This window comes from Nicotiana tabacum, chromosome 15 (genome assembly GCF_000715075.1).
Source record: "Nicotiana tabacum cultivar K326 chromosome 15, ASM71507v2, whole genome shotgun sequence".
Classification (NCBI taxonomy): domain Eukaryota; kingdom Viridiplantae; phylum Streptophyta; class Magnoliopsida; order Solanales; family Solanaceae; genus Nicotiana; species Nicotiana tabacum.
The window spans coordinates 69761952-69788065 of NC_134094.1; the positions used below are offsets into that span (position 1 = coordinate 69761952).

The 26114-nt window shown below is 39.9% G+C and overlaps 1 protein-coding gene across 1 annotated transcript; it reads left to right on the plus strand.

Moving 5' to 3' along the window:
* Positions 1–18516: 18516 nt before the first annotated feature.
* On the plus strand, positions 18517–20799 carry LOC142169673 (uncharacterized). The gene is made up of 4 exons (XM_075231570.1): positions 18517–18716; positions 19338–19554; positions 19895–19985; positions 20573–20799. Exons 1-4 carry the CDS (start codon positions 18517–18519, stop codon positions 20797–20799), a joined length of 735 nt encoding a protein of 244 aa, XP_075087671.1.
* Positions 20800–26114: the final 5315 nt, after the last annotated feature.

Genomic DNA, 26114 nt, shown 5'->3' on the forward strand with positions numbered 1-26114 from the left:
CTCAACTCTTTTGTGATAGAGTTTATTGAAAATATTCGTGTATATTCGTGAAGTCAATAGGACCATGCCGATTATCTCAGGGTAATTCTACAGACTCTACATCAGCATCAATTGTAGGTAAAGTTTTCAAAATGTGAATTTTGGCTTGAATCTGTCACATTCTTGGGTCGTGTCATCTCTATAGAAGGAATTAAGGTCGACCCTCCGAAGATTTCAGCGGTGAAGAATTGGCCTAAACCTACTACCCCAACTGAGATTCGTAGTTTCTTGGGCTTAGATGGATATTACAGGAAGTTTGTGGAGGGGTTCTCTACCCTTGCCTCTCTGTTGACTAAATTGATGCAGAAGACAGTTAAGTTCCAATGGTCAGATGTTTGTGAAAGGAGCTTCCAGGAGTTGAAATCGAGATTGACTACGGCTCTAGTGTTGACTGTAACAGATGGGTTTGTGGTATATTGTGATGCTTCACGAATCAGAATTGGGTGTGTATTAATGCAACATGGCAAGGTGATAGCTTATGCGTCTAGGAAACTCAAGAATCGTGAAAACAACTATCCAACACATGACTTAGAGCTTGCGGCAGTGGTATTTGCATTGAAGATTTGGCGTCATTGTCTGTATGGGGTCCATGTAGATATATTCACAGACCATAAGAGCCTACAATACATTTTCAAAAAGAAAGAAATTAATCTGAGGCAGAGAAGATGACTTGAGTTACTCAAGGATTACGACCTCGATATTCTGTATCATCCAGGGAAGGCTAATGTTGTACAGATACTCTTAGCTAGAAATCTATGGATAGTTTGGCTCACTTGGAGGCATATCAAAGGCTTTTGGCCAAGGTGGTTCATCGGGTGGCTAGTTTGGTAGTTCCTCATGCGGATTCTAGTGAAGGAGGAGTGATTGTGCAAAATAGGGCTGAATCATCGCTTATTGTAGAAGTCTAGGAGAAGCAATACAACGACCCATTGTTGGTACAATTGAAGGAGGGGATTGATAAACATAAGACCATGGCCTTTTCTCTTGGCATAGATGATGGCACAATAAGGTACCAAGGGTGATTATGTGTTAAAAATGTTGATGGTCTCCAGGAAAGATCATGATCGAGGCTCACACTTCTAGGTATTCCGTGCACCGGGCTCTACAAAGATGTACCATGATCTTTAAGGAAGTCTACTGTTATAATGATATGAAGAGGAATGTAGCGGACTTTGTGGCAAGATGTCCAAATTTTCTGCAAGTGAAGGTCGAACACTAAAGTCCTCGTGGGTTGGCACAGAACATAGAAATTCTGATGTGGAAATCGGAGATGATCAATATGGACTTTGAGGTAGGACTACCTTGCACTCCTCGCAAGTTTGACTCAATCTGGGTGATTGTGGATCGACTCACAAAATCAGCACACTTTTTACCTGTTAAAGCTACCGACACAGCGGAACAGTATGCTCAGTTATATATCAAGGAAATCGTCAGGCTACATGGCACTCTTATTTCAATCATTTCTAATCAGGGGGCACAGTTCACAACTAACTTTTGGAAGAAATTTCAGCAAAGGTTGGGTACTCAGGTAAATATTAGTACATCTTTCCATCCACAGACTGACAAGCAAGCAGAGCGGACTATTCAAACACTCGAGGATATGTTGCGCGCTTGTGTTCTCGACTTAAAAGTAGCTGAGATGATCATTTACCGCTCATATAATTTGCCTATAATAATAGTTATCATGCTAGCATTCAGATGGCACCGTTTGAGGCTTTATATGGTAAGATATGGAGTTCTCCCATTGGATGGTTCGAGATTGGGGAAGCGGAGTTGATAGGACCAGACCTCGTGCATCAGGCTATGGAGAAGATTAAGATCATTACAGAATGGTTGAAAACTGGTCAGAGTCGTCAAAAGTCCTATTCGGATGAGCGTCGTAGGGATTTGGAGTTTAAAGAGAATGATTGGGTATTCTTGAAAGTTTTCCCCATAAAGTGTATAATGTAGTTTGGTAAGAAAGGGAAGTTGAGTCCGAGGTATGTCGGACCATACATAATCATTTAGGGGATAGGTCGAGTGGCTTACAAGCTTGAACTACCTCCAGAGATGTCTTTAGTGCACCTGGTGTTCCACGTATCCATGTTGAAGAAGGTGGTTGGAGATCCATCGCATATTGTTCCAGCTGAGACTATTGAGGTTAACGAGGAATTGACTTATGGAGAAATTCCAGTTGCCATTCTTTATAGACAAGTCCGTAAGATGAGAAATAAAGAAATTGCCTCTGTGAAAGTACTATGGCAGAACCAGCAGGTTGAAGAGGCCACCTGGGAGGCCGAGGAAGAAATAAAGATGAAATACCCTCATTTGTTTGAATAACCATGTATTTATAAAGTTGTGTTCTATGAAAATGCTAAGAGTTTACCTTCTATGAATTATGTATCATTTGTACAGTTGATGTTAAAGGTGTTCCTTTTTGGTGATATACTGCTCGTGAGGCCATGGTTGCCGTTATTCTTATGTTATGTTGCATCGTTGGTTCATGTACATGTTGTTAAGGTTGGTTTTTGGGACTCTCTGACAGGTGGATAGGCCTAGTAACAGGGGAAACTCTGGCAAAATTTTTGGAAATCTGGGGAGTTAGTCAAAAGTTTGGAACTGTTGGTATGTGTTATAGCAGCTGAGTCACATTGGTTTCTAAAGGCGGATTTTGGCCCTCATTCGAGGACGAATGATCTTAAGAGAGAGAGGATGTAAGGCCCAATAAAACTTTACCTAAAACCCAGGGTTTCTTGGTGCCGAAGTAGACTTATGTGTTGACGATTGTAGAACAGTGCGTTGGGGAGTTGAAGAAAATATTTAGAAGTGCAGGGCATTTCTGCGGTCCATTCTGTGATCGCAAAACTGATCTGCGGAACGCAGATCTGCCGCAGATTGAAGTAGAAACTTTGAAAAAAATTTAGACCATTATGCGGTCCATTTTTAGACCATTATGCGGTCCATTATGCGCATATGCGACCGCAGATCTGCATCGGGGCTTCATTTTTTTTAATTTTTAAACCAGACCCCATTCTTATAAAACAGTCTTAGGGATCATTTAAGAAGGTACAAACTTATATTTTAGAGAGAGGAAGGTGGTCTAGAGTGAGAGAAGGAATTTCTAAGTCACTTGTTCATCAATGTTTACTCAATCCTTGAAGAATTCTCTAGGGTAACTCACAAGGTCTTCAACTAAAAGGTAAGGTTCTAGCCCTAGCCTTCAATTTCAAGATTTGACTAAAAATATGTAATGAGCCAAGCAATTCTTGAGTGTGGGAGTTATTCATTATGCATACATGTACTATCTAGGGTAGTGGGGAGATTGTTAAGCTCAATTGGGTAGATTTTGGGTAGTGAAATAGAGGAATCCACCATAGGAGGAACTTGTGATCATAATGGCCACCTAGTGTTTGATAAAATGCTCAAATGAGCTAGAATCATGAACTCCTTCCTAATTCGTGTTCAATGTTGCTGTGTCCTAAATAGATTAAAGTTGCTAGGATTCTGGAACTGTGTAGTTAATTAAGGAAAGCTCAAAGCGAGGTATATTTGCTAAACTCCTCTTTTAGAATTTAACCCCACAATGGCCTTGTAAGTCCCGTGATGCTCATTATAAACTGATTATTCCAAATAAGCCTTATGTAAAAATAAATATGCGTTCCATATGTATTCCAAAGATTCTTGTTATGTTGATTTACTGTTTGAGAATGTGGTTTAAGTATGGGCTATGTGTTATTATGTTATGATTTAAAAACGTGATTCTAATGAAAGCTATCATGTCAAATTGTGTAAGAAATCACATGTGCCTAAGACCCTAAATGGCTCAAATATGTATTTAAAGTCTTAATTTGAAAGTCCTTTTTGTTGATTATCCATGATGATATTTGAAAGTGAAAGAAGAGAATATGAAATATGATGTGCGGCCAACGTGCCAAGGATGATATTATGTCATGGACATTGGTGCCAATGAAATGAATGATATGCAAAAGATTATGAAAGAAGTGGTAAATCCTTTTTATAGTAAATTCTTTGGGAGTATCGATTAGCCACCAAGAAGGGTAGGTCGAAATAACCTAACCCCAAAACTACACGTGCCGACATAGGAGTGATTGAGGGGTAAGTCCCCATATTAATGTGGTGAGATTGTTTCCCTTTATATGGGATGAGATTGATATGTTGAGCTGTTTTCACTTATATGGGATAAGATTATTGCTAGCAAGATGTGATGTGATGTCGACCCACACGACATTGTGGCAAGACGGCTTAGCCGATCGGGCTTAGATCGGACGCCATGCCACGCACATGGTGGTATTGTGAGCGGATGTCTCGGGGTGAGACGGCTTAGCCAGTCGGGATGAGATCAGACTCCGTACTAATACACGGTGGTGTATCAGTGCTAAAGATATCCCAACTTAAAAAGATTGGAACTTACTTGAAATTTTCCTTTCCCCTAACTTGACACCTTGATACTATTTGATTCTCTTATTTGATTTCATGTTTCGTTATACGTTTGTTGTTACTCGTTCTATTGAGAGGGTGTTTAGTTTTTCATACTAGTACTATTCCATATGTACTAACGTCGCTTTTGCCGGGGGCGCTGCATCTTTAATGGATGCAGGTGGTTCTATAGCAGGTGGTATTGATTAGTGATAGCAGCACACCCTCTCCTCAGCTGACTTGGTGAGCCCCACTTCATTTCGGGGTCCTGTATCTCTTGTCCTTTGTACATAGTGTTTGAGGTATAGCCGGGGCCTTGTCGCCGGCACTGTCGTAGTACTCTTTTATTTCTGTTAGAGATTCCGTAGACATAGTGTGGGTTATATCTTGTTTTGGGAAGGTTGAACTAAACTTGTTGTAATTGTATAATCTGTCCCACTTTAACTAAGAATGTATAATGTACTGTTTTGGGAAGTTGTTAATGACGTAACTAATGGAAATGAACTGGTGTTATTCACATGACCACTTAATGTTTAATTGATGATATAAATGTACCTGCTCTTTATTCATGGGCGATTTGGGTAGAAGGTATTGTACATGTTTGCTCGGCTGGAGTATCTCGGTTGAGCGCCGGTACCGCTGCCCATAGTCGGGGCGTGACACTTTTGACTTAAAAACCTCGTCACTACTTCTCTGAGATTAGTCAAGATACTTACTGAGTACATGGGGTACTCATACTACACTTCTGAACCTTATGTGTAGATTTTAGAGCTGAGTAGCTGTAGAAGATGGAGCTTTGTATTGAACATGAACCAGTGTTCCCGATTGGAACTACCATTTGTTCATGGTTAATTAGGACCTCATTTCTATTTATGAAACTTTCAAACATATATTGTATTTATTTCTTTTACCGGCAATTTAAATCTAAATTATTGTAGCTCATGACTTGTACTACCAATCCTTGGGTAGTTGTATAAAAATTATTTTGCAGTCTTATTTATAATATTGATGATTTCTCATTGTAGTAGTAACTTATACAGTTTGGCTTACCTAGCGGGTTGGTTAGGTGCCATCATAGTATTGGTGGTATTTTGGGTCGTGACAAGTTGGTATCAGAGCCCTAGGTTCATAGGTTCTACGAGTCATGAATAAGTGTATAGTTGAGTCTTATGGATCAGTATGATGACATCCATACCTATCTTCGAGAGGCTACATGGTATCTAGGAAACTTCCCTTCTTTCTTTCCTCATCGTGCGGCTTTGTTTCAGCTTGGAGCTTATATATTTGATTTCCCTCCATTCACTCATATGTGATATTGCGTACTCGGACTCAAATATTCACCAATGGCTTGTGATGTTGCGGATGGACTGCGAAGGGATATGGATACTTGATCATCACCTCGATATGTTGTACAGTCTTGAGATGTGGATGTGTAGGTAGATCTTTTCGTTGTTTATTTGAGGATATGGAGTTGATTCCTATATCTTGTTAACGAGTGTAAACTCAGAAAGATTAATCAGTTGCCTAGTTGTTGTGACCATGGTAGGTTAATGGGATAATGTCAATCTGAGGCTAGCAGGTGGGCAATCTCCTATGAGAAGGTTTAAGGTTGTGTGATTCTCATGAGGGATTCTATGAAGAGTTTTCCTTTCACCCAGTGGGATATATTTACTACGATCAGAGTTCGAATCACTTGAGGAAGCTCGCTCGACTGTTAGAAGAATGAGTAAGCACTTGTTAGAGTCTTTGTAGTGTTTTATGACTAGTGTTACATGAGTTTATGAAGTATTCAGCTACTTAACAGTGCGAGATCGGTGAATCTATGATGGAAGGGTGTTGGGGGTTATAAATGGTGTGTTATATTGCTTCGACCCAAGTGAAGGAGTTTGCTATCGACAATCGGATCGCATGATCATGTGTTATATCAGTTTTTGGACTAAGGCACTCTTGTAGATTAGGTATGACATGGAAAAGGATGATTCGAGCAAGGTATTGGCTGATGCATGATGTACTATACTTTATGGACATATAAAGAACTTGGAATGATTCAGGTTTGTTATTCATTGCGGATGTGGTGTGCAAGGAAAAGGAATCGCTTGGTTGCTTCTGTTTGGATATTCATATAGTGGTGGAGCACAGGTTGTTCACTGCATACTAATTTTGCATTGGAGATTACAACAAGGTGAATGAATTTCGAGAAGGCCGCAGTGGGCTCAAGACTCACATGTGGTATTTAAGGATTCTTGGATTTGTGTATGGCTAGGACTTAAGATTTGTGTTGGTTGGTATCTAGACTTGAGGTACTTCTATATCATTATTGACTCTACATGGCAGTATTAGAAAAATGCAAGAAATAGCTTCAGATTCACAAAAGTTCTCTTTAGAGAGATCATTTTGATTTGGGTTACTTTTGGGGTTGGCAGTCTGTGTGGCTTGGATGATTCGATAGACCCGGTTCTAATGGTTTGGTTATGTGCTATGGAGTTTTAAAGAGTTCGTGATGGTTATGACCATAGTTCGAGGTTGATGTCTTCTACGAGTAGAGAAGGTCTGCTGCATGTAGTGATTTTCTCTTGGATTAGGTTAAGTATAAGGTTTCCAATTGACGGGATGTTTATCCTACATGTGATTCATAGTTGATTATGAGATTTTCATATTTTTACAAGCTAGCATTGATGATTGCGGTGCACCGTGTGGGATTGAGATTTTCTTGGACAAGGTTGCGGTTTAGTATCAAAAGAAGTTCATGAGTTTTAGTCAGCATAAGAGTTTTTAAATGTTTAGAGGGTGCTAGCACTATCTTTTGTCACCTGAGAAGAGTGTGTGTTGTAGAAGACGCATTGTGTTTTGACTTACGGATGCTTGACTAGTATTACAGTAAGCGCCTGGTTGTTAGCTGTTGAGGTTCAAGTTCTGCTACATGGCACAAAAGATTTATGTGAGTATTTTTCTGTGAGATTATTGTGTATGCGTGATATATCAATCATTTGAGTGGTGGAGCTAGGATCAGATATGGAGATTTCTGCATTCTTGAGGTTTAGGGACTAGATTTTCTCAAGGGAAAACTATTCCTTAGTCGTAGATCGTGTAGGTATGTTAAGGGTTAGACATCTGATTGTACATGTTATGGATATGTTACTGTGGGCGTTTGGAAGGTTTTTTACACATTTTAGGATAATTGGAATTGTTTTGGGGGCCCTTTTGTAGGCCATAACTAAGTTATGATAGGACATGATTCTTCATGTTTACTTCATCTTTGCTTATCCCTTGTGAGATGGGTTTATAATGTTGTGCTTTGTAGAGGTATTTGTTGAACTTGTTGGATGGTTCTCTTATTTGGCTCTCCTTTCATCTTTTGTTATATTCGAGTTGTTGCTTGTTGGGTGTGAATTGTGTCATATGTGGCTCTAGGTGGCATTATGTGTGGCATGTCAGTTGGGAAGCTTGTACAGGGTAAGATAAGGCTATTTGACCGGGAATTAGAGCAATCGAATTTCGATAAAATATGTTTGGTGAAATAAAGTCATTATCAGCTCAAAATTTAGCAATGGTCCTTGTCGGGTGAGAGAGCTCCACGACTTGTTGATTGGTGGGTGGTTAAGAGTTTCTAAATGTTTATTTTATCATTTGTAGTGTTCTGGAGGTTTGGAACAAGGTTATATTTTATATGAAGTATATTACCGGTACCGAGTTTGGTAATGAGCAACTATTAGGGTAGAAAGTTATTACTACTAGTACATGAGTTATGTGGTACATCGTGTGGATATATCCTAGGAATATAGTTATGGCTTGTTGAGACTTTTACAGGGCGTATATATAAGAGTCAGGTCTTATAAGGAATTTCGAATGTTAGGATTTGGTCTTAAGGTTTATGGGCTAAGGTTGAAGAAAGCATCTTCAATCGGGGTTGTGCCAATAACTTAGATGGATTGTGGTGGCGTGGGATTACTCATGGGTATGTGTATGGTGAGATAATACAGATTTTTGATGAATTTGGAATGACTTTTAGCAGATTCGAGGATGAAGATATATTTAAGTGGGGGGGAATGTAACGACACAATCGGTCATTTTGAGATTTAGCATTCTATGCAGTCATTTGAGACTTTCAATAGCTTTATATGATGTATTATAAAATGCATGTATGGTCGGTTTTGGTTTTCGAGTGGTTTGGGATTGATTTGGAAAAATGACTCTATTTAGAAGCTTTAAGTTGGAAGAGTTGACTATGGTTTGACTTTTGGATAAACGGACTTAGAATCGGGTTTTGATGGTTCTGATAGCTTTTTATGATAATTTTGGACTTGTACGTATATTCGAATTTGGTTTTGGAGGTTCCTAGAAGAATTTGACACTATTTGTCGAAAGTTGACAATTTGAAGAACTTAAGAGTTCATAAGTTTGACCAAGAGTTGACTTTGATTTTATAGGACTCCAATTGGTGTTCCAAGACTTTGGATAGGTCTATATATTTGAATTGAACTTGTGTGAAAAAGTTTGGAAGTAATCCGAAGTGTGTAAGTGTGATTCAGACACTCTTCTGAAATAATTAAGCTTTAATAACTTAAGAGAAATTATATTCGGTTTGAGCTTCGATTCTTTGTTGTGAAATTCTCGTGGTGTTTTGAGCCTTTGGATAAGTTTGGATAATGTATTTGTACTTGTTGGTAAGATTTGATGGGGTCCCGAGGGGATCGGGTATATTTTGGATCATTGGTTGAGAAACTAGTAAAGTTAAGGATTTAGAGTTTGACCAGGTCAATATCGGGTCAAGATAGCCTTTTTTGCTATTTTGAGTGTACGAGCAGGTTCGTAGCATTTTTTTTTTATTGAAATACATTTATGGTTTGTGTCTGAAAGGTTCTGAATGAGTTTTGGGTGCTAAAACGAAGATTTTGTGATTGCTGATTCTTCAGGTGTAACAATTCCTAAAATACCGATTATGTCCCTAAAACTTTTAGACGTCCTTCCAAACTTCAGAATATCATATCTCCCTCATTTTAAAGCCAAATTGGGTGATTCAAAAGGCTATATTGGGTGTAATCTCTGAAGGATTGTGTTGGGTTTATCAAATGTGAGTTTTGGGATCATCTAAGTACTGATTCAAACTGGGACAACTGCTATAGTTTTTTTATGTGTTTCAAAATTTAATTACTTTTTCTCATAAGATTTTGGAGCTCGGGAAGAGGCGATCTTTTAGGGAGTTTTCATCTACTTCATCGGGATTCGAGCCGTTCATAGGTTGATTCACGTGGGAAGGCATTTTTAGATTACTGATTTTGCTTGTTTGAGGTAAGTGTCTTGCCTAACTTTGGTTGAGGGACGTGTACCTTATAATTAATATTTTTTTCTACGTGCGGGGTGATGTATATATGATTTGACAAGCTTATATAAATCTGCCATAGGTATTCATGCTCGGGAATAAATTCTTGCTTACTCTATGCCTTGTTTGGTTGTACCTTATTTTAAATATGATGAGAAGATCTTGAATTGACCACATGAGCACAATAAACCATGCTAGACAAATATTTAGGCTACTGGTACCTTATTTTATACATGATGAGAAAATCTTGAGATTTATGTTATATTTGCCTCGGAGGTAGATACATGTATTTTGTGAAAACATATCTGAACTTGTTCTTGTGTTCTGCCTTGATTGGAACGTATGGACCTTGAGACACATATGTGATCCTTTGTATGACTACTTGAACTTGATTGCTATAATTAATTTAGTCGTAGTCATATTTTATATGAACACCATCCGCATTTTTGTTGTTGTTATGTCTTTGTACACTTCATTGATGAGTTATGAGGATATGTCTCTCGATAATAATTTGTTATCTTGCATTGTTGAGATTGTGGCACGAGTTCTTTGATGTGCAATTATGATGATATTGGGGCACATATGGACATGTTGAGCGGAATGATTGGAGGTGTCAGCACGAGGTCATTACCTTGAGATTGTGTCTATTGTTGTGCGCGTGGGTCAAAATAAGGGTGGTGTTTTCTCGGGTAACCCGCGTGAAGAAGTAAGGGTGGAGATATGCGCTTGTGGCGAAATAAGCGAGGCATTTAATTGTTATATGCACATGCGGCGAAATAAAGGTGGCATTGTTGATGATGTTATGTGATGATTTGGGGGTATCTTTCTTGATGTTGTTTATGTGTTGAAATGAGGTTGATATTTTGATTGCATATATATTTCATAAAAGTTTGTTTCTTGTATTTTTAATGAGGTGTTAGGTGGATTTTACATGCTATCACTTGCCGCACTTCTACTTGATAATTTGTTGTCAAAGATGGGTTTGCATGAAGGTGATATCTCATATTTTTGTTGAGTTGTTGGTAGCATATCAGATTGACGTGATAACGAAGTTTTCATCATGCATTGATATATTTGATCCTTGAAAAGTTCTCTTGAACGTGTTATATGGCAATTGATATGGAATCGAATCATGTTGGGCACGGGTTTACAGTCATGTATGAGTATTGAGTACATATATTATATGGTGCATAACTTTGTGTGAGCGGGGTTGGTACAAATTTTATTTGTTGAACATGTCTAATTGGTAGAGTTGATTATTATCATATCCCAAATGTGCACTTTTACCGTTGATATTCTTTGTTACACAATTGTCTTTCTAGAATATTTTCTCTGTATTTTACATATTGTTGAGCTACACAGGTTCTGCAAAGTGAGTATTTGTTGACTTAAAAACCTCGCCCCTACTTCTCTGAGATTAGTCAAGATACTTACTGAGTACATGGGGTCAGTTGCATTCATACTATACCTCTGCACGTTGCGTGCAAGTTGGAGCTGAGCAGCTGTAGAAGATAGAGCTTTGCATTGAACGCGAACTAGTGTTCCCGATTCGATCTACCATTTTTTGATGGTAGAGTTAGACCTCATTTCTGTTTATGTAACTTTCAAACATATATTGTATTTATTTCTATTACCAGCATTTTAAATCTAAAACATAGTGGCTCGTGACTTGTACTACCAGTCCTTGTGATAGTTGCATTGAATTCTTTTGTAGTCTTATTTATAATATTAATAATTTCTCATTATAGTAGTAACCTATACAGTTTAGCTTACCTAGCGTGTTAGTTTAGGTTCCATCACGACATTGGTAGAATTTTGGGTCGTGACAAATTGGTATCAGAGCCCTCGGTTCATAGGTTCTATGAGTCATGAGCAAGTGTCTAGTGGAGTCTTGTGAATCAGGATGATGACGTTCATACTTATCTTCGAGAGGCTACATGGCATCTAGAAAACTTCTTATCTTTTTTCCCTTATCGCGCGACTTTGTTTCAACTTGAAGCTTATACCTTTGATTTCCTTCCACTCACTCGTATGTGATGTCGTGCGCCCAATATCAGTGGTGCACCGATGGCTTGTAATGCTGCAGATGGACTGCGAGGGGCTACTGATGCTTGATTATCATCTCGATGTGTTGCTCACACTTAGATGTGGATGTCTTGGTAGATCTTGCAGCTGTTCATTTGAGGAAGAAAGTGGATTTGTATATCTTGTTGACGAGCATAAACTCAAGAAGATTGATCAGTTGCCTAGTTTTTGTGACCATGGTAGGGTCATGGGATAATGTCGATTTAAAGCTAGCAGGTGGGCTATCTCCTACGAGAAGTTTTGAGGTTGTGTGATTCTCATGAGGGATTCTATGAAGAGTTTTCCTTCCACCAAGTGGGATATCTGTGCTACGATCAGAGTTCGAATCACTTGCAGAAGCTCGCTTGACTGTCACAAGGATGTGTAAGCACTTGGTAGAGTCTTTGGAGTGTTTTATGACTAGTATTACATTAGTTTATGAAGTATTCAGCTGATTAACAGAGCGAGATCGGGGAAGCTATGAAGGAAGGTTGTTAGGGGTTACAAATGGTGTGTTATATGGCTTCGATCCAAATGGGGGAGTTTGCTATCGACAATCAAATTGCATGGTCATGTGTTATATCAGTTTTTATACTAAAAGACGCTTGTAGATTAGATATAACTTTGAAAAGGATGACTTCGAGGATGATTCGAGCAAGGTATTGGCTGGATGCATGATGAACTACACTTTATGGATATATGAAGATCTTGGAATGATTTAGGTTTGTTATTCATTGTGGATATAGTGTGAAAGGAAAAGGAATCATTGGGTTGCTTCTTTTTGGATATTCATGTGGTGGTGGAGAGCAGGTTGTTCGATACATACTGACTGTGCATTGGAGACTAGAGCAAGGTGAATGACTTTCGAGAAGGCCCTAGTGGGCTCAAGACTCATATGTGGTATTTAAGGATTCTCGGATATGTGTGTCACTAGGACTTGAGATCTGTGTTGGATGGTGTCTGGACTTGAGGTACTTCAATATCATTATTGAGTCTACAAGGCAGTATTAGATAGATGCAAGAAACAACGTCAGATTTATAGAAGGTCTCTTTAGAGTGAGCATTTCCATTTGAGTTACTTTAGGGTTTGGCAGTCTGTGTGGCTTGGATGATTGGATAGACCCAGTTCTAATTGCTTGGTTATGTGCTAACGAGTTTCGAAGAGTCTGTGACCAGTATAAACACAGTTTGAGTTTGATGTCTTCTACGAGTATAGAAGGTCTGATGCGTGTTGTAATGTACCCTTCGATTAGGTTAAGTAGAAGGTTTCTAGTTGATGGGGGTGTTGATCCAACTTGTGATTCAGAGTTGGTTATGAGATTTTTGTACAAGTGAGCATTGATGATTGTTGTGCGTCATGTGGGATTGAGATTTGGATGGATAAGGTTGCAATCCAGTAACAAAATAAGGTCATGAGTTTTAGACAGCATGAGAGATTTCAGATGTTTAGAAGGTGCTAGCACTATCTTTTGTTGCCAGAGAAGAGTGTATGTTGTAGAAGACGCATTGTGTTTTGACTTGCTAATGCTTGACTAGTATTACAGTAAGCGTCTAGTTGTTAGCTGCTAAGGTTCAAGTTATGGTAAATGGCGCAAAAGATTTATGTGAGTGCTTTTCTGTGAGATGATTGTGTACGAGTGATGTGTCAACCATTTGAGTGGTGGAGATAGGATCGGATATGGAGATTCCTCCATTCTCGAGGTTTTGGGACTGGATGTTCTCAGAGGCAGGATATTCCTTGTTGTGGACTATTAAGGTATGTTAAGGATTAGATAATTGATTGTATATGTTATTGTGGGCTTTTGGAAGGTCTTTTTTTTTATTACCTATTTTAGGATAATTGGAATTGATTTGGGGGCCCATTTGTAGGCCTAATGAGAATCTATTTTCTGCATCTGATCGGGGTTGTTTACTCAACACAACTATTGTTGAAGGTGTGTCAGCGGGTAGAGTTGACCTTATTCATGCCCTGATATGTTCCACGTGTTACGCTCTTATGATATGATGGGTTGTGGGACTACTTGGCTATTCACACACATGGCGTGGTTTGCTTGGGCCTTGTGATGAGATTCGAGCTAGATGGCTCTTGAGGAGTTGAATCGTTTATTACGCCATAGTGGTGTTTCTCTTGTATGTGGTATATTGCGCTATTTGTTTCTCCATGATTATAGTCATGCACTTCACGCATTTGCTGTTGATACACAAGTGGTTGTTGATTTTAAGTATTATGGCTATATGGGAATTCCATGTGGATTGGTATATTTGGATCGGGCAATGTGCCCCAACGGAGTTATGATAGGACATGATTCTCCGTCTTTACTTCGTGTGCTTTGCTTCTCCCTTGTGATATGGGTTTATATAGTTATGCTTTGTGATGGTATTTCTTGAATTTGTTGGGTAGTTCTCTTATTTGGCTCTCCTTTCCTCTTTGGTTATATTCGAGTTGATGCTTGTTGGATGCAAATTATGTCATATGTGGCTCTAGGTGGCATTGTGTGTGGCATGTCGGTCGGGTAGCTTGTTCTGGGTTAGATAAGGTTGTTGGGTCTAGAATTAGAGCAATTGGATTTGAATAAGGTACGTTTGGTAGAATAAAGTCATTAGTCATCTCAGAATTTAGCAACGCTCCTTGTCGGGTGAGAGAGATCCACAACTTGTTGATTGGTGGGTGGTTAAGAGTTTCTAAATGTTTCTTTTATCATTTGCAATGTTATGGGGGATTGGAACAAGGTTCTATTTTATATGAGGTATATTACCGGTACCCGGTTTGGTAATGAGCAGTTATTGTTGACCGAAATTATTACTATGAGTACATGAGTTATGTGGTACATCATGTGGATACATTCTGGAAATATAGTTATGGCTTGGCGTAGCTTTTTGAGACATGTATAGGCTGTATATGTGAGAATCTGGTCTTACAAGGAATTCCGGATGTTGGGATTTGGTCCTAAGGTTTATGGGCTAAGGTTGAAGAGAGCGTCTTCGGTTGGGGTCATGCCAATGGACTTAGATGGATTGTGGCAGTGTGGGATTACTCATGGGTATGTTCATGGTGAGCTTATATAGTAATTTGATGACTTTGGAATGACTTTTAGCATGTTCGAGGACGAACGTATATTTAAGCCGGGGAGAATGTAATGACCTGATCGGTCATTTTGAGATTTAGCATTCTATTTGATGGTTTGAGACTTTGAGTAGCTTCATATGATGTATTATGACTTATGTGTATGGTCGGTTTTGCTTTTCGATTGGTTCGGGATCGATTTAGAAGAATGACTCTCTATTTAGAATATTTAAGTTGGAATAGTTGACCAAGGTTTCACATTTGGGTAAACGGACTCAGAATCGGGTTTTGATGGTTACAATAGTTTGTATGATAATTTTGGACTTATACGTATGTTCAGATTTGATTTTGGAGGTTCCTAGAATAATTCATCACTATTTTTCGAAAGTTGGCAATTTGAATATCTTAAGAGTTCATAAGTGTAACGTGGCTCTCTCTCTCTCTCTCTCTCTCTCTCTCTCTCTCTCTCTAACGGTCACCTGCCCTAATCTAACATAACCTTGCTTGAGCCTCATCCTCGTCTGCTCGCCAGCGTCACTCAGGTAAGACTTCTCTCTCTTGGGCTCTCCCCTCCCTCTTTCCCTCCCCTTCTATTCCTTCCTTTCTCTTTTTTCTCTTTATCCCCTGCTCCTCTCTCTCCCCATTTTTTCCTCTGGTTGAGAACGGATTCGGTGAGTATTCCGGCGAACGTCGGTCATCGGCTTCTTCCTTTCTCCTTCTTTGTCTTGTTGAATCTTCTCCCTGCCCTCCCTATTTAATTTCTTCCTCTCTCTCTCTTTCTCTCCCTTTTTCCCCTTTTTCTGGTCTGAATTCGGCGAGGGTCGTTTCTCTAACGGCCCCCAACTTTTCCTTTTTCTTCTTTTCTTCTTTTCTTTTTTCTTGTTTGCTCTCCCTTCTATGCATATGGGTGTTAATAAAAGCCCCGGTAGTCCCTCTGGCTTCTGGGTTACTATACAGGAAGAGTCGCTGGTGTGTGAGCTCGGCAGGGCAATCTTTATTCCAGCTGGTTTTCTTATCTTCAAGCGACCCTCTCACAGGTTCTCTCCTTCATTTGGCAGCGTCTCGACATCCCCGACATTAACTCTAGGTTATATCATTCTTGCCTCTAGTATTTGTTATTTTTCTACCATTACTTTATTTTGTGTTAGACTTTTGTATTCAGTTTAACTTGCCTCACTTTATTCTTGTTCAATATAACACACTCACTTGCATCACCTACTTGCCCTTCGGTATTTGCTTACAACATGTGCCTTACGTTGTAGACTATATACGTTTCTCCTACTTTACCTTGTTGCAAGTTGTAGTGGTACTAGCATAGTTCCCTTAGAATAGAGTGGCTGGGGTGAACGATGGTAGACTGAGGTCATATTCTTGGGTGGGGAAAAGGGCGGGGGATATGGGTGGTAAGTGTTATGCTAGGTTGAAAGATGGGTCCTGGAATATATGGACATTAACGGGGAAGACTACAGAACTACGGAAGATTCTCTATGTAAGGCCCCATAAAATTTCGCAAAGGAATTTAAGGTTTCGTGGTGCCGAAGTAGGCTTACGTGTTTGAGGATTGTAGCTCGCCGCGACTCAGAATTTTTGTGTTGAACAATGCGTGGGGAGTAAAGGAAAATTTTGGACAGAAAAGGACATTTCTGCGACCCATTATGCGGCCGCAGAATCACTCTGCAGACCGCAGAAAGGCCGCAGAGTGCAGCAGTTCAGGGCAAGTTCGGAGAAAGGTCTACGGCACATTATGCGATAGCAGACCAGTTCTGTGGTGCATTATGCGATAGTAGAATAGGTCTGCGGACCGCATAACGGTCGCAGACTGAAGCAGTGTTTCCCAGTTCCTAAGGGCAATTGTGCGGTCAACAGAAGCATTATGCTGTCGCACATGCGACCGCAGATCGGCATCGGGGCTACATTTTTCTATTTTTTTTTTTACCCGACCTCATTTCATTTATTTAGCCCTAGGGGTCACTTTTGAGGGATAATATGATATTTTAGAAAGAGGGGAGAGCTATTCTAGTGAGAGAAAAGGGAGGTTCAAGGATTTCACTACTCAACTTAAGTCAAGCCTTGGAATTTCACTAAGAGGGGCTTTCTAGGACTTCAAAGAGGTAAGAATTTCTTTCCCCAATTCTTCAATTTCGGGCTTAGGGTTAATTATGGATGATGAGGGTAGATTTATCACATGCATGAGCTAATAGGGATTGTGGGAAAGTTGTAGAACAATCTTGGGTGGTTTTGTGGTTGAATTGGTTGAGGGAAAGGTCGAGTCATAGTTGTAACAGCCCTTGCCATACGAATTTCTCTAATCACACTTGTAATTCTCTCCTGCACTATAGATTGGCATCGTTAGGAGTGCTGGGACATTATTGTTGCATTACGAAAAGCTCTTTCGAGGTATGAAGGCTAAACTCTTATTCTAGTATCGGAATTCCCGAATTCTTGTAAAATTCTATCATGTGTAGTAGAACTTGAAAGGCTATTGATGTGGGATGTTCAAGCTAGTAAATTGATTCTCAAATTTGCATAACGTACCCGAAACCTCTTGTGTTAAAGATTGACTATTGTGACTTAATTATGTAATATCCTTTGTGGGAGGAAGGTATTGTATGAAATCAATGTGGTTAAGCACTTATTTCTCATATGATGAAACTGTATGAACTTACCCTGCTAAGGCCAAAGGTGCCAAATGGTTGATTTGAAAGGGAACTCTTTTGTACAAACTATTATAGTTTTGGGACCCTAAATTGTGATATTGTGGATACACCTCCACCCGCATATATTGGGGTGAGGCAGCGGGGCCTCTTTGTCTAATGTTCTGGTATTGTGATTGCACCTCCACCTGCATATATTGGGGTGAGGCGGCAGGGCCGCTCTATGTAGAGATAGTCTAGAGGATCCCCAACTTGAAATTTATAAATATTATTGAAAGCTCTTAATAAATTTGTTGTAGCTTTAATGGCTAATTAAGCCTTTTATTGTTATCATATTTCATTATAATTCATGTTGTATTTCCATGTCCTTGAATAGGTGTTTGGTTTTCATACTAGTACTATTCGATATGTACTAATGTCCCTTTTGCTGGGGGCGCTGCATCTTTAATGGGTGCAGGTGGTTTCACAGTGGAAGGCATTGACTAGTGATAGCGGTACACTCTTCTCCCAGCTGACTTGGTGAGCCCCACTTCTTTCCGGGTTTGTACATTTTTTTTGTTTCGTGTGTATTATGTTTTGAGGTATAACTGGAGCCTTGTTGTCGGCACTATCATTGTACTCTTTTATATCTATTAGAGGCTCCATAGACATAGTGTGGGTTGTTTCTGTTTTGGGAAAGTTAAACTAAAGATGTCGTAATTGTATCTCCTGCTTCCACTGTAAAACTATGGTTGTGAAATGTATTGTTTTGGAGACTTATTAATGATGTTTATACATCTTTATTTATGGGTGAGTTGGGTAGACAGCTATCCAGTAGGCTTGCTCGGCCGGGTTATCTCGGTTGAGCGTCAGTCGCGCTCCCCGAGTTCGGGGCGTGATACTCTAGAAGAGGAAAATCAATATAGCGTATGTCTAAGAGACTAGATGGGTGGGTACTAAGGCACGAGATGTTAACAGGTATGAGTTATGGTATTCAGGAAGTGCTGGAGGGCATGAACGGGGTAGGTATTTTAGTCGATAGGGATCTCAAGGAGTTTGTGGTAGATGTTTGGAGGGTGAATGATAGATTGATGGTCATTAAGCTTGTGGTTGGTGGGCTCACTTTTAGCATGATTAGTGCATACGCACCTCAAGCAGGCTTGGACGAGGAGGTTAAAAGGTACTTCTAGAAATATTTGGATGAGCTGGTGCGAAGTATTCCGCACACCGAGAAGCTTTTCATAGGAGGTGACTTTAATGGTCATATTGGGGAGACGGCTAGGTGCTATGGTGATGTGCATGGTGGGTACGGTTATGGAGTTAGGAACGAGGGTGGTACGTCATTGTTTGATTTCGCTAAAGCTTTCGATCTGTAGTAGCTAACTCGTGCTTTCAAAAAAGGGAAGTCCATTAGATCATGTTCCGGAGTACGGTGGCCAAAACTCAGATTGATTACCTTCTCTACAAGAAGAGTGATAGAGTTTTATGCACTGATTGCAAGGTTATACCGAGTGAGCGTCTATCAACACAGCATAGGCTCTTTGTAATGGACTTGGAGATCAGGAGAGAGAGAAAGAAGAGAGCGGTGCACGGTCAACATAAGATGAACTGAGGAGCCTTGACTAATGACAAAGCTCAGGAGTTAAGGGACAAGTTGTTGGCTAGGATGCCTACAGAAGTAGGGGAATATGAGTAGTATGTGGGCCATGACAGTGAACTGCATTAGGGATGCTGCTAGAGAGGTGTTAGGGGTCACGAAGGGTTACTCGAGGGGCCACAAAGGGAACTAGTGGTGGAATAGAGAGGTCCAAGGAAAAGTGGAAGCCAGGAAATCTGCATATGTGAAGCTGGCGGAGAGCGCCGACGAGGAGGACAAGAGGACAAATAGGAAGTGTTATAAGAAGGCAAAGAAAGAGGTGAAGTTAGCGATCACGGCGGCTAAGACTGCAATGTTTGAACGTTTGTATGAGGAGCTTGGGGGAAGAGGGGGATACAAGAAGCTGTTCAAGTTAGCCAAGGTTAGAGAGAGAAAGGCTCGGGACCTGGACTAAGTGAGATGCATCAAAGGCGAGGAAGGCAATGTATTGGTGGATGAGGCATGTATTAGGCGTAGATGGCAATCATACTTTCATAAACTTTTGAATGAGGATGGGGACAGTAACATCGTGCTTGGCGAGTTTGAGAACTCAGAAAGCCAGCATGATTTTGGGTTTTGTAGGCATATTAAGGTTGAGGATGTGATGCGGAAGATAAGTGGAGTAAGGAAACTAGGCCAGACGATATCGCGATGGTATTTTGGAAGGATGCAGGCCTGGCAGGATTGGAGTGGCTGACTCGACTATTTAATGTCATTTGTAGGACAAAGAAGATGCCCGAAGAATAGAGGTGGAGTTTGATGGTCCGTTGTACAAGAATAAAGGGGATGTTCAGAATTGCAACAACTATAGGGGTATCAAGCTACTAAGTCATATATGAAAGTTTCGGAGAGGGTGGTAAAGAGGAAGGTGAGGAGGAGGGTGTCTATTTCGGAGAATCAATTCTGTTTCATGTCGGGGCGGTCGACTACAGAGTCCATCTATCTTGTAAGAGATTTGATGGAGCAATATAGAGAAAGGAAGAAGGACTTGCATATGGTGTTCATTGACCTTGAAAAGGCATATGACAAAGTGTGTGGGAGAAGACTCAGTTTATTTTTCAGTGGTGATGGGGTTGCATCAGGGATCAACACTTAGCCTTTTTCCAATTGCCCTGGCAATGGATGTACTAACGCGTCACATCCAAGGGAGGTGCCATGATATATGTTATTTGCAGATGACACAGTGCCGATTGACAAAATGCGTAGCAGAGTTAACACTAGGCTAGAGGTGTGGAGACTGACCCTGGATTCTAAAGGTTTTAAGTTGAGTAGGACGAAAACAAAATACTTGGAGTGCAAGTTCAGTGTTGGGACGTGAGAAGTAGAATTAGACGTGAAACTTGATACACAAGTCATCCATAAGAGAGATAGTTTCAAGTATCTTGGGTCTGTAATTCAAGGTAATAGGGAGATTGACGAGGATGTTACATATTGCATTGGAGCGGGATGGATAAAATGGAGGCTCACTTCTGGTGTTTTGTGTGATAGGAATGTGCCACCAAGACTTAAGGGCAAGTCCGACAGAGCAGTAGTTAGACCGATTATGTTGTATGGAGAGGAATGTTGGACAGTCAAGAAATCTCATATCCAGAAGATGAGAGTACCAGAGAAGAGGATGTTGAGATAGATGTGTGGGCACACAAGAAAGGATAAGATTAAGAATGAATTTATTACGTACAAGGTAGACATGGCTCCTGTGGAAGACAAGTTGGGGGAATCGAAGTTGAGATGGTTTCGGCATGTGAAAAGGAGAGACATCAGTGCTCCTATTAGGAGGTGTGAGAGGTTGACCATGGCAGGCTAGAGGAGGGGTATAGGGAGGCCTAAGAAGTACTTGGGAGAGGTTATTAGACAGGACATGGACTACCTCAGCTTACCGAGGACATGACCCTCGATAGGAATGTATCGAGGTCGAGAATTAGGGTTGTGGGCTAACGGGTAGTCGAGAGTTTCTTCTAGTCTTACCAGTAGTATGGGTACTAGTCTTGTTTTTCATAGTCCTAGCTCTTCCTTTTTGTTACATGGTGTATCATTCTTACCGGTATTATTGGTACTATTCTTGTACGTTAGCTTTTCTAGATCATTATTTATGCACACTGGGCCGTTTGTTTTCGTGTCCTATTACTTTGTTGTTACTATTATCTATTTATTGCCTCTTTTTCACTAGTCTTGAGCCGAGGGTCTTTCAAAAACTGCCTGTTGTTGTTGTTGTTTTGTTGTTGTTATTGTTGTTATTGTTGCTGTTGAATAGTTCATAACTTTAACCAAGAGTTGACTTTAATTTTATTTGACCCTAATTGGTTTTCTGAGACTTTGAATAGGTCTATATAGGTGAATTGAAATTGTGTGAAAAGTTTGTAAGTAATCCGAAGTGTGTAAGTGTGATTCCAACACATTTTTGAAGGAATGAAGATTTAATAACCTAAGAAAAATTCTATTTGGTTTGAGCCTCGATTCTTTGTTGTGATGTTACCGTAGATGTTTTGAGCCTTTGGATAAGTTTAGATAATGTATTTTTACTTGTTGGTATGAATAGATGGGGTCCCAAGGTGATCGGATGTATTTTGGATCATTGGTTGAGAGACTAGTTAAGTTAAGGATTTACGGTTTGACCACGGTCAATATCGAGTCAAGACGACCCTTTTTGGTGTTTTGAATGCTCGAGCATGTTCGTAGCATATTTTATTACAGAAATGCATATATGATTTGTGTCCTGGAGGTTCTGAATGGGTTTTGGGTGCTAAAATGAAGATTTTGTGATTGTTGCTTTTTCTGGTGTAATAATTCCAAAAATACCGATTATATCCCTAAAAAATTTAGACTTTCTTTTAAACTTCAAAACATCATATCTCCCTCATTTTAAAAGCCAAATTTGGTGATTTAAAAGGCTATATTGGGTGTAATCTCGCAAGGATTATGTTGGAATTATCAAATATGAGCTTTGGGATAGTCTAAGATCTGATTCTTGCTGGAACACCTGCTGTATTTTTTTTTACTTGTTTCGAAATTTAGTTACTTTTTGTCTCAAGGTTTTGGAGCTCGGGAAGAGGCAATTTTTGAGGGAGTTTTCATCGACTTCATTGATATTTGAGCCATTTGGAGGTCGATTCGTGTAGGAAGGCATTTTTAGCGTATTAATTTGGTTTGTTTTTGGTAAGTTTCTTTCCTAACTTTGGTTGATGGAATTTTTCCTTATAATTGATATTTTTTGCTACATGTGGGGGTGATGTATATATGAAGTGATGAGCGTATATACATGTGTCATAGGCATTCATGCTCGAGGTAGATTCTTACTTACTTTATGCCTTGTTTGGTTGTGTGTACTACTTGATTCTATGTCGTATTCCAATAATTGACTATGTGAGCACTGTAAACCATGCTAAAGAAATGTTGAGGCTATTGGTACCTTATTTTAAACATGATGAGAAAATCTTGAGATGTATGCTATATTTTCCTCGGAGGTAATACATGTATGTTGTGAACACACATCCGTACTTGTTCTTGTGTTCTGCCTTGATTGGGACGTGTGCACTCGATGACACATATGTGATCCTTTGTATGATTACTTGAACTTGGTTGCTATAATTGATTAAGCTGTATTCAAGTATTATATATTGAACCTCATCCGCATTTTTATTGTTATCATGAGTTATGAGGATATGCCTCTCGATGATAATTTGTTGTCTTGTATTGTTGTGATTGTGGCACAAAGCCTTTGCTGTGCAATTGTGATGATATTGTGGCACATGTGGACATGTTGAGCGGATTAATAGGGGGTGTCAACACGAGGTCATTGTTGTGCGATTGTGTCTATTATTGTGCGCGTAGGGCTAAATAAGGGCGGTATTTTTTGGGTTACCCACGGGTGGCGATATGAGCATGTGGCGAAATAAGGAAGACATTTCATTGTTATGAGCACATGCAACGAAATAAGAGTGGCATTGTTGATGATGTTATGTGATAATTCGAGGGTGTCATTCTTGATGTTGTTTATGTGTTGAAATAGGGTTGATATTTTGATTGCATACATGTCTCTTAAAAGTTTTCATCTTGTACTTTTAATGAGTTGTTAGTTAAATTTAATATGCTATCACATGCCGCACTTCTACTTGATGATTTGTTGTCAAAGATGGGTTTTTCTGCATTGAGTTGATATCTCATATTTTTGTTGAGTTGTTTGTAGCATATCGGATTGACGTGATAAAGAAGTTGTCATCATGCATTGATATATTTGATTCTTGAAAAGTTCTCTTGAACGTGTTATATGGCAATTGATATGTATATGGAAGTTGTACTCACACTACACTTAAGCACCTTGCATCCAGTTCTGGAGTTGAGTAGCTGTTGAAGATAGAGCTTTGCATTGAACACGAACCTTTGTTCCCGATTCGAGCTACCATTTTGTTGATGGTAGATTAGGACTTTACATTTTAAATCTAAATCATAGTGGCTCATGACCTGTACTACCAGTCATTGGGGTAGTTATATTAAATTCTTTTGCAGTCTTATTTATAATATTGATGATTTCCTCATTGTAGTAGTAACTTATACAATTTGTCTTACCTAACGGATTAGATTAGGTGTCATCACCATATTAGTGGAATTTTGGGTCGTGACAGTCCCCCTAGTTTAGGACTGTATATAAATCTACCCAATATTCTATGTTATAATAAGTCATCATAAATCATAACCCTTGTATTTTTCTTAACATGCGTTGATATTATTAACATGTCAAAACCAACTCACATGTCAAGAATTGAAACGAGCAGGTTTACAAAGACTTTTCTTAATACATTTTAAGCTTGTGGAAGGGTTCTTGCTTACCCTCAAATTCAAATAACAATTGAATTTGTAAGTGGTTTTAAGGATACGTGGATTAACTTGACACAAAACGATAAATTAGATTGCAATTGAAATAAATAATGATAAAGTAAATGCAAACCACACGAATTGAACAGTCTCAGCCTTTGAAGGTTAATCACCCTTGAGCCGGACGTACTTCGATCAGTATCAAGACACTGAAGAATAAGAAATTAAAGAGATAATAATGTATTGCTTTGGAATGTGTGTTACAATATCTTTTACGAGTAATCAGACCCCCTTTATATAATAGGGGAGTCCTACATTAGTTACAACTCCATAAAAGGTAAAAATCTCTTGATTTGCTGATTGCTTGTTCCTTATTGATACATGCTGAGATTCCCGCCGTAATATTTGACCGGTCACGGATATTTTGGTCTTTTGTTATGCTAACAATGTTTCTTTGAGGTCGTTTGAATCAGGACCGATTCCGGAGTCACGGCCTCGGTGTTATCGAAGGCAGGTGTTTGGTCCCGGTTGCTAACCCAGTGGGGCTTGGGGCCGATTTTCAGTCCTTTATTGCCATATCCCGAGCCTGGCCTATCATGTCGGATGGTAGGGTATACTACGAGCTCGATTTTACCTGTATACAGATAGTCTCCTCGCTTTTCGGAGAGTAGATGACGAGAAATGATATGAGCTCCCGATTCTCACTTTGATATACCGTGACAGAAATGACAAAATAGTTGAAACATCCCGTCGGTCTAGTCTTAATAGCATTAAATGCTTGTCAGTTGCCGGTCGACCACTCCTAGATGTGAACCGTTGATGGAAAACTATAAATACCCCTCCCTTTGTTCATTCAAACTTTACATTCAAGCCTTCTGCCCTCGTGTCTAAGAAATTTCAATACTTCCAAGCACTTATATTATGGTTACTTTGAGATTTTTTATAAGAACTCTCATTCGTCTCCATCTCAAACCATGAAGTGTACTCTTTTAACTACTTTTTCCCTCATTTTTTCTCCATCTTTCAAAGAAATGGAGAATACTTCAAAATATGTTCCCCAAAAAGAAACTCCCTCTGCCTCGCGGCCAGCTACAGAGGAAACCATCTCGCGTACTGCTGTCAAGGAATGGTACCGGAACCTCCTCTGAAAATGTTCATCCTCGGGGGGTGCCTGGTCAATGTTGATTTTAAGGTCAAAAAGCCCTCCTCCGTGCTAGGCCGATGCGAGGAGGTCTCGAGGTACATCTTCTCGATCACCGAGGATATTCTCTCTGAAGTCAAAAAGGATTGCAACTGGGTTGACAAACATGTGGTGATTCCCGAACCTAAAGAAGCCATCACCACCCACGTCAAGGGATTTTTAAGTGTTTACACTTATCCCTTCACGATGGGCCCCTTGGACCCGGTTATCATCAACCTTTGCAAAGGATACGAGGTAACCCTCAGTCAAATTCACCCTTCTTTCTGGAGTATCGTAATCCTCCTCCGTTTCTTTGTAAGTAAGATCCAAGGGTGCCCCTTCACTATCGACCACCTCATACGTTTATACAGTCCCCAACTCTATCGGGGGTGACTGATTCAGCTCGCCTGTTGAGCCAGTAAATCCTTGTTCTCAAGTATCGATGAAGATCAGGACCGAGGTTGGCTAGGCCATTTCGTCTGAGTGAGGACCTCGGACTTCATCCCGGCCGAGCACATGTTGTTCCTTGAGAAGTGGAACGTGTCATGTAAGTATAATTTTGCTTCCAAGATTTAATTTATTGCTTTTTTCCTTTCTTCTTAACGGTGTTCTGTGGTGGTGCAGCTGTTGCACGGATCCCGAATGTAGTTTCGCGACTCAAGGAGTGGGTCGAGAGCATCGTATTACAAAGACCTTATTCTGAGCGTTCGTGGAGCGAGCTTTCAAAGGGCCGATGGGAGGCTCGTTCTCACGGTAAGATCTCTTTCTTGAGTAATAAGGGGGCCTATGGAGCAGACGACCCCTTCCGCGGGTTTTTTGACGGAGTGGACTTACGGCCATAGAGAGTTCACCGGGTTGGGTGACTTAGAGATACCGAGGAAAAGCCCTTCTTCGGGAGCAAGCGGACCTTCCTCCGAGTGTGGATCCTAAACAGAAGTGATCCATTGTTATCT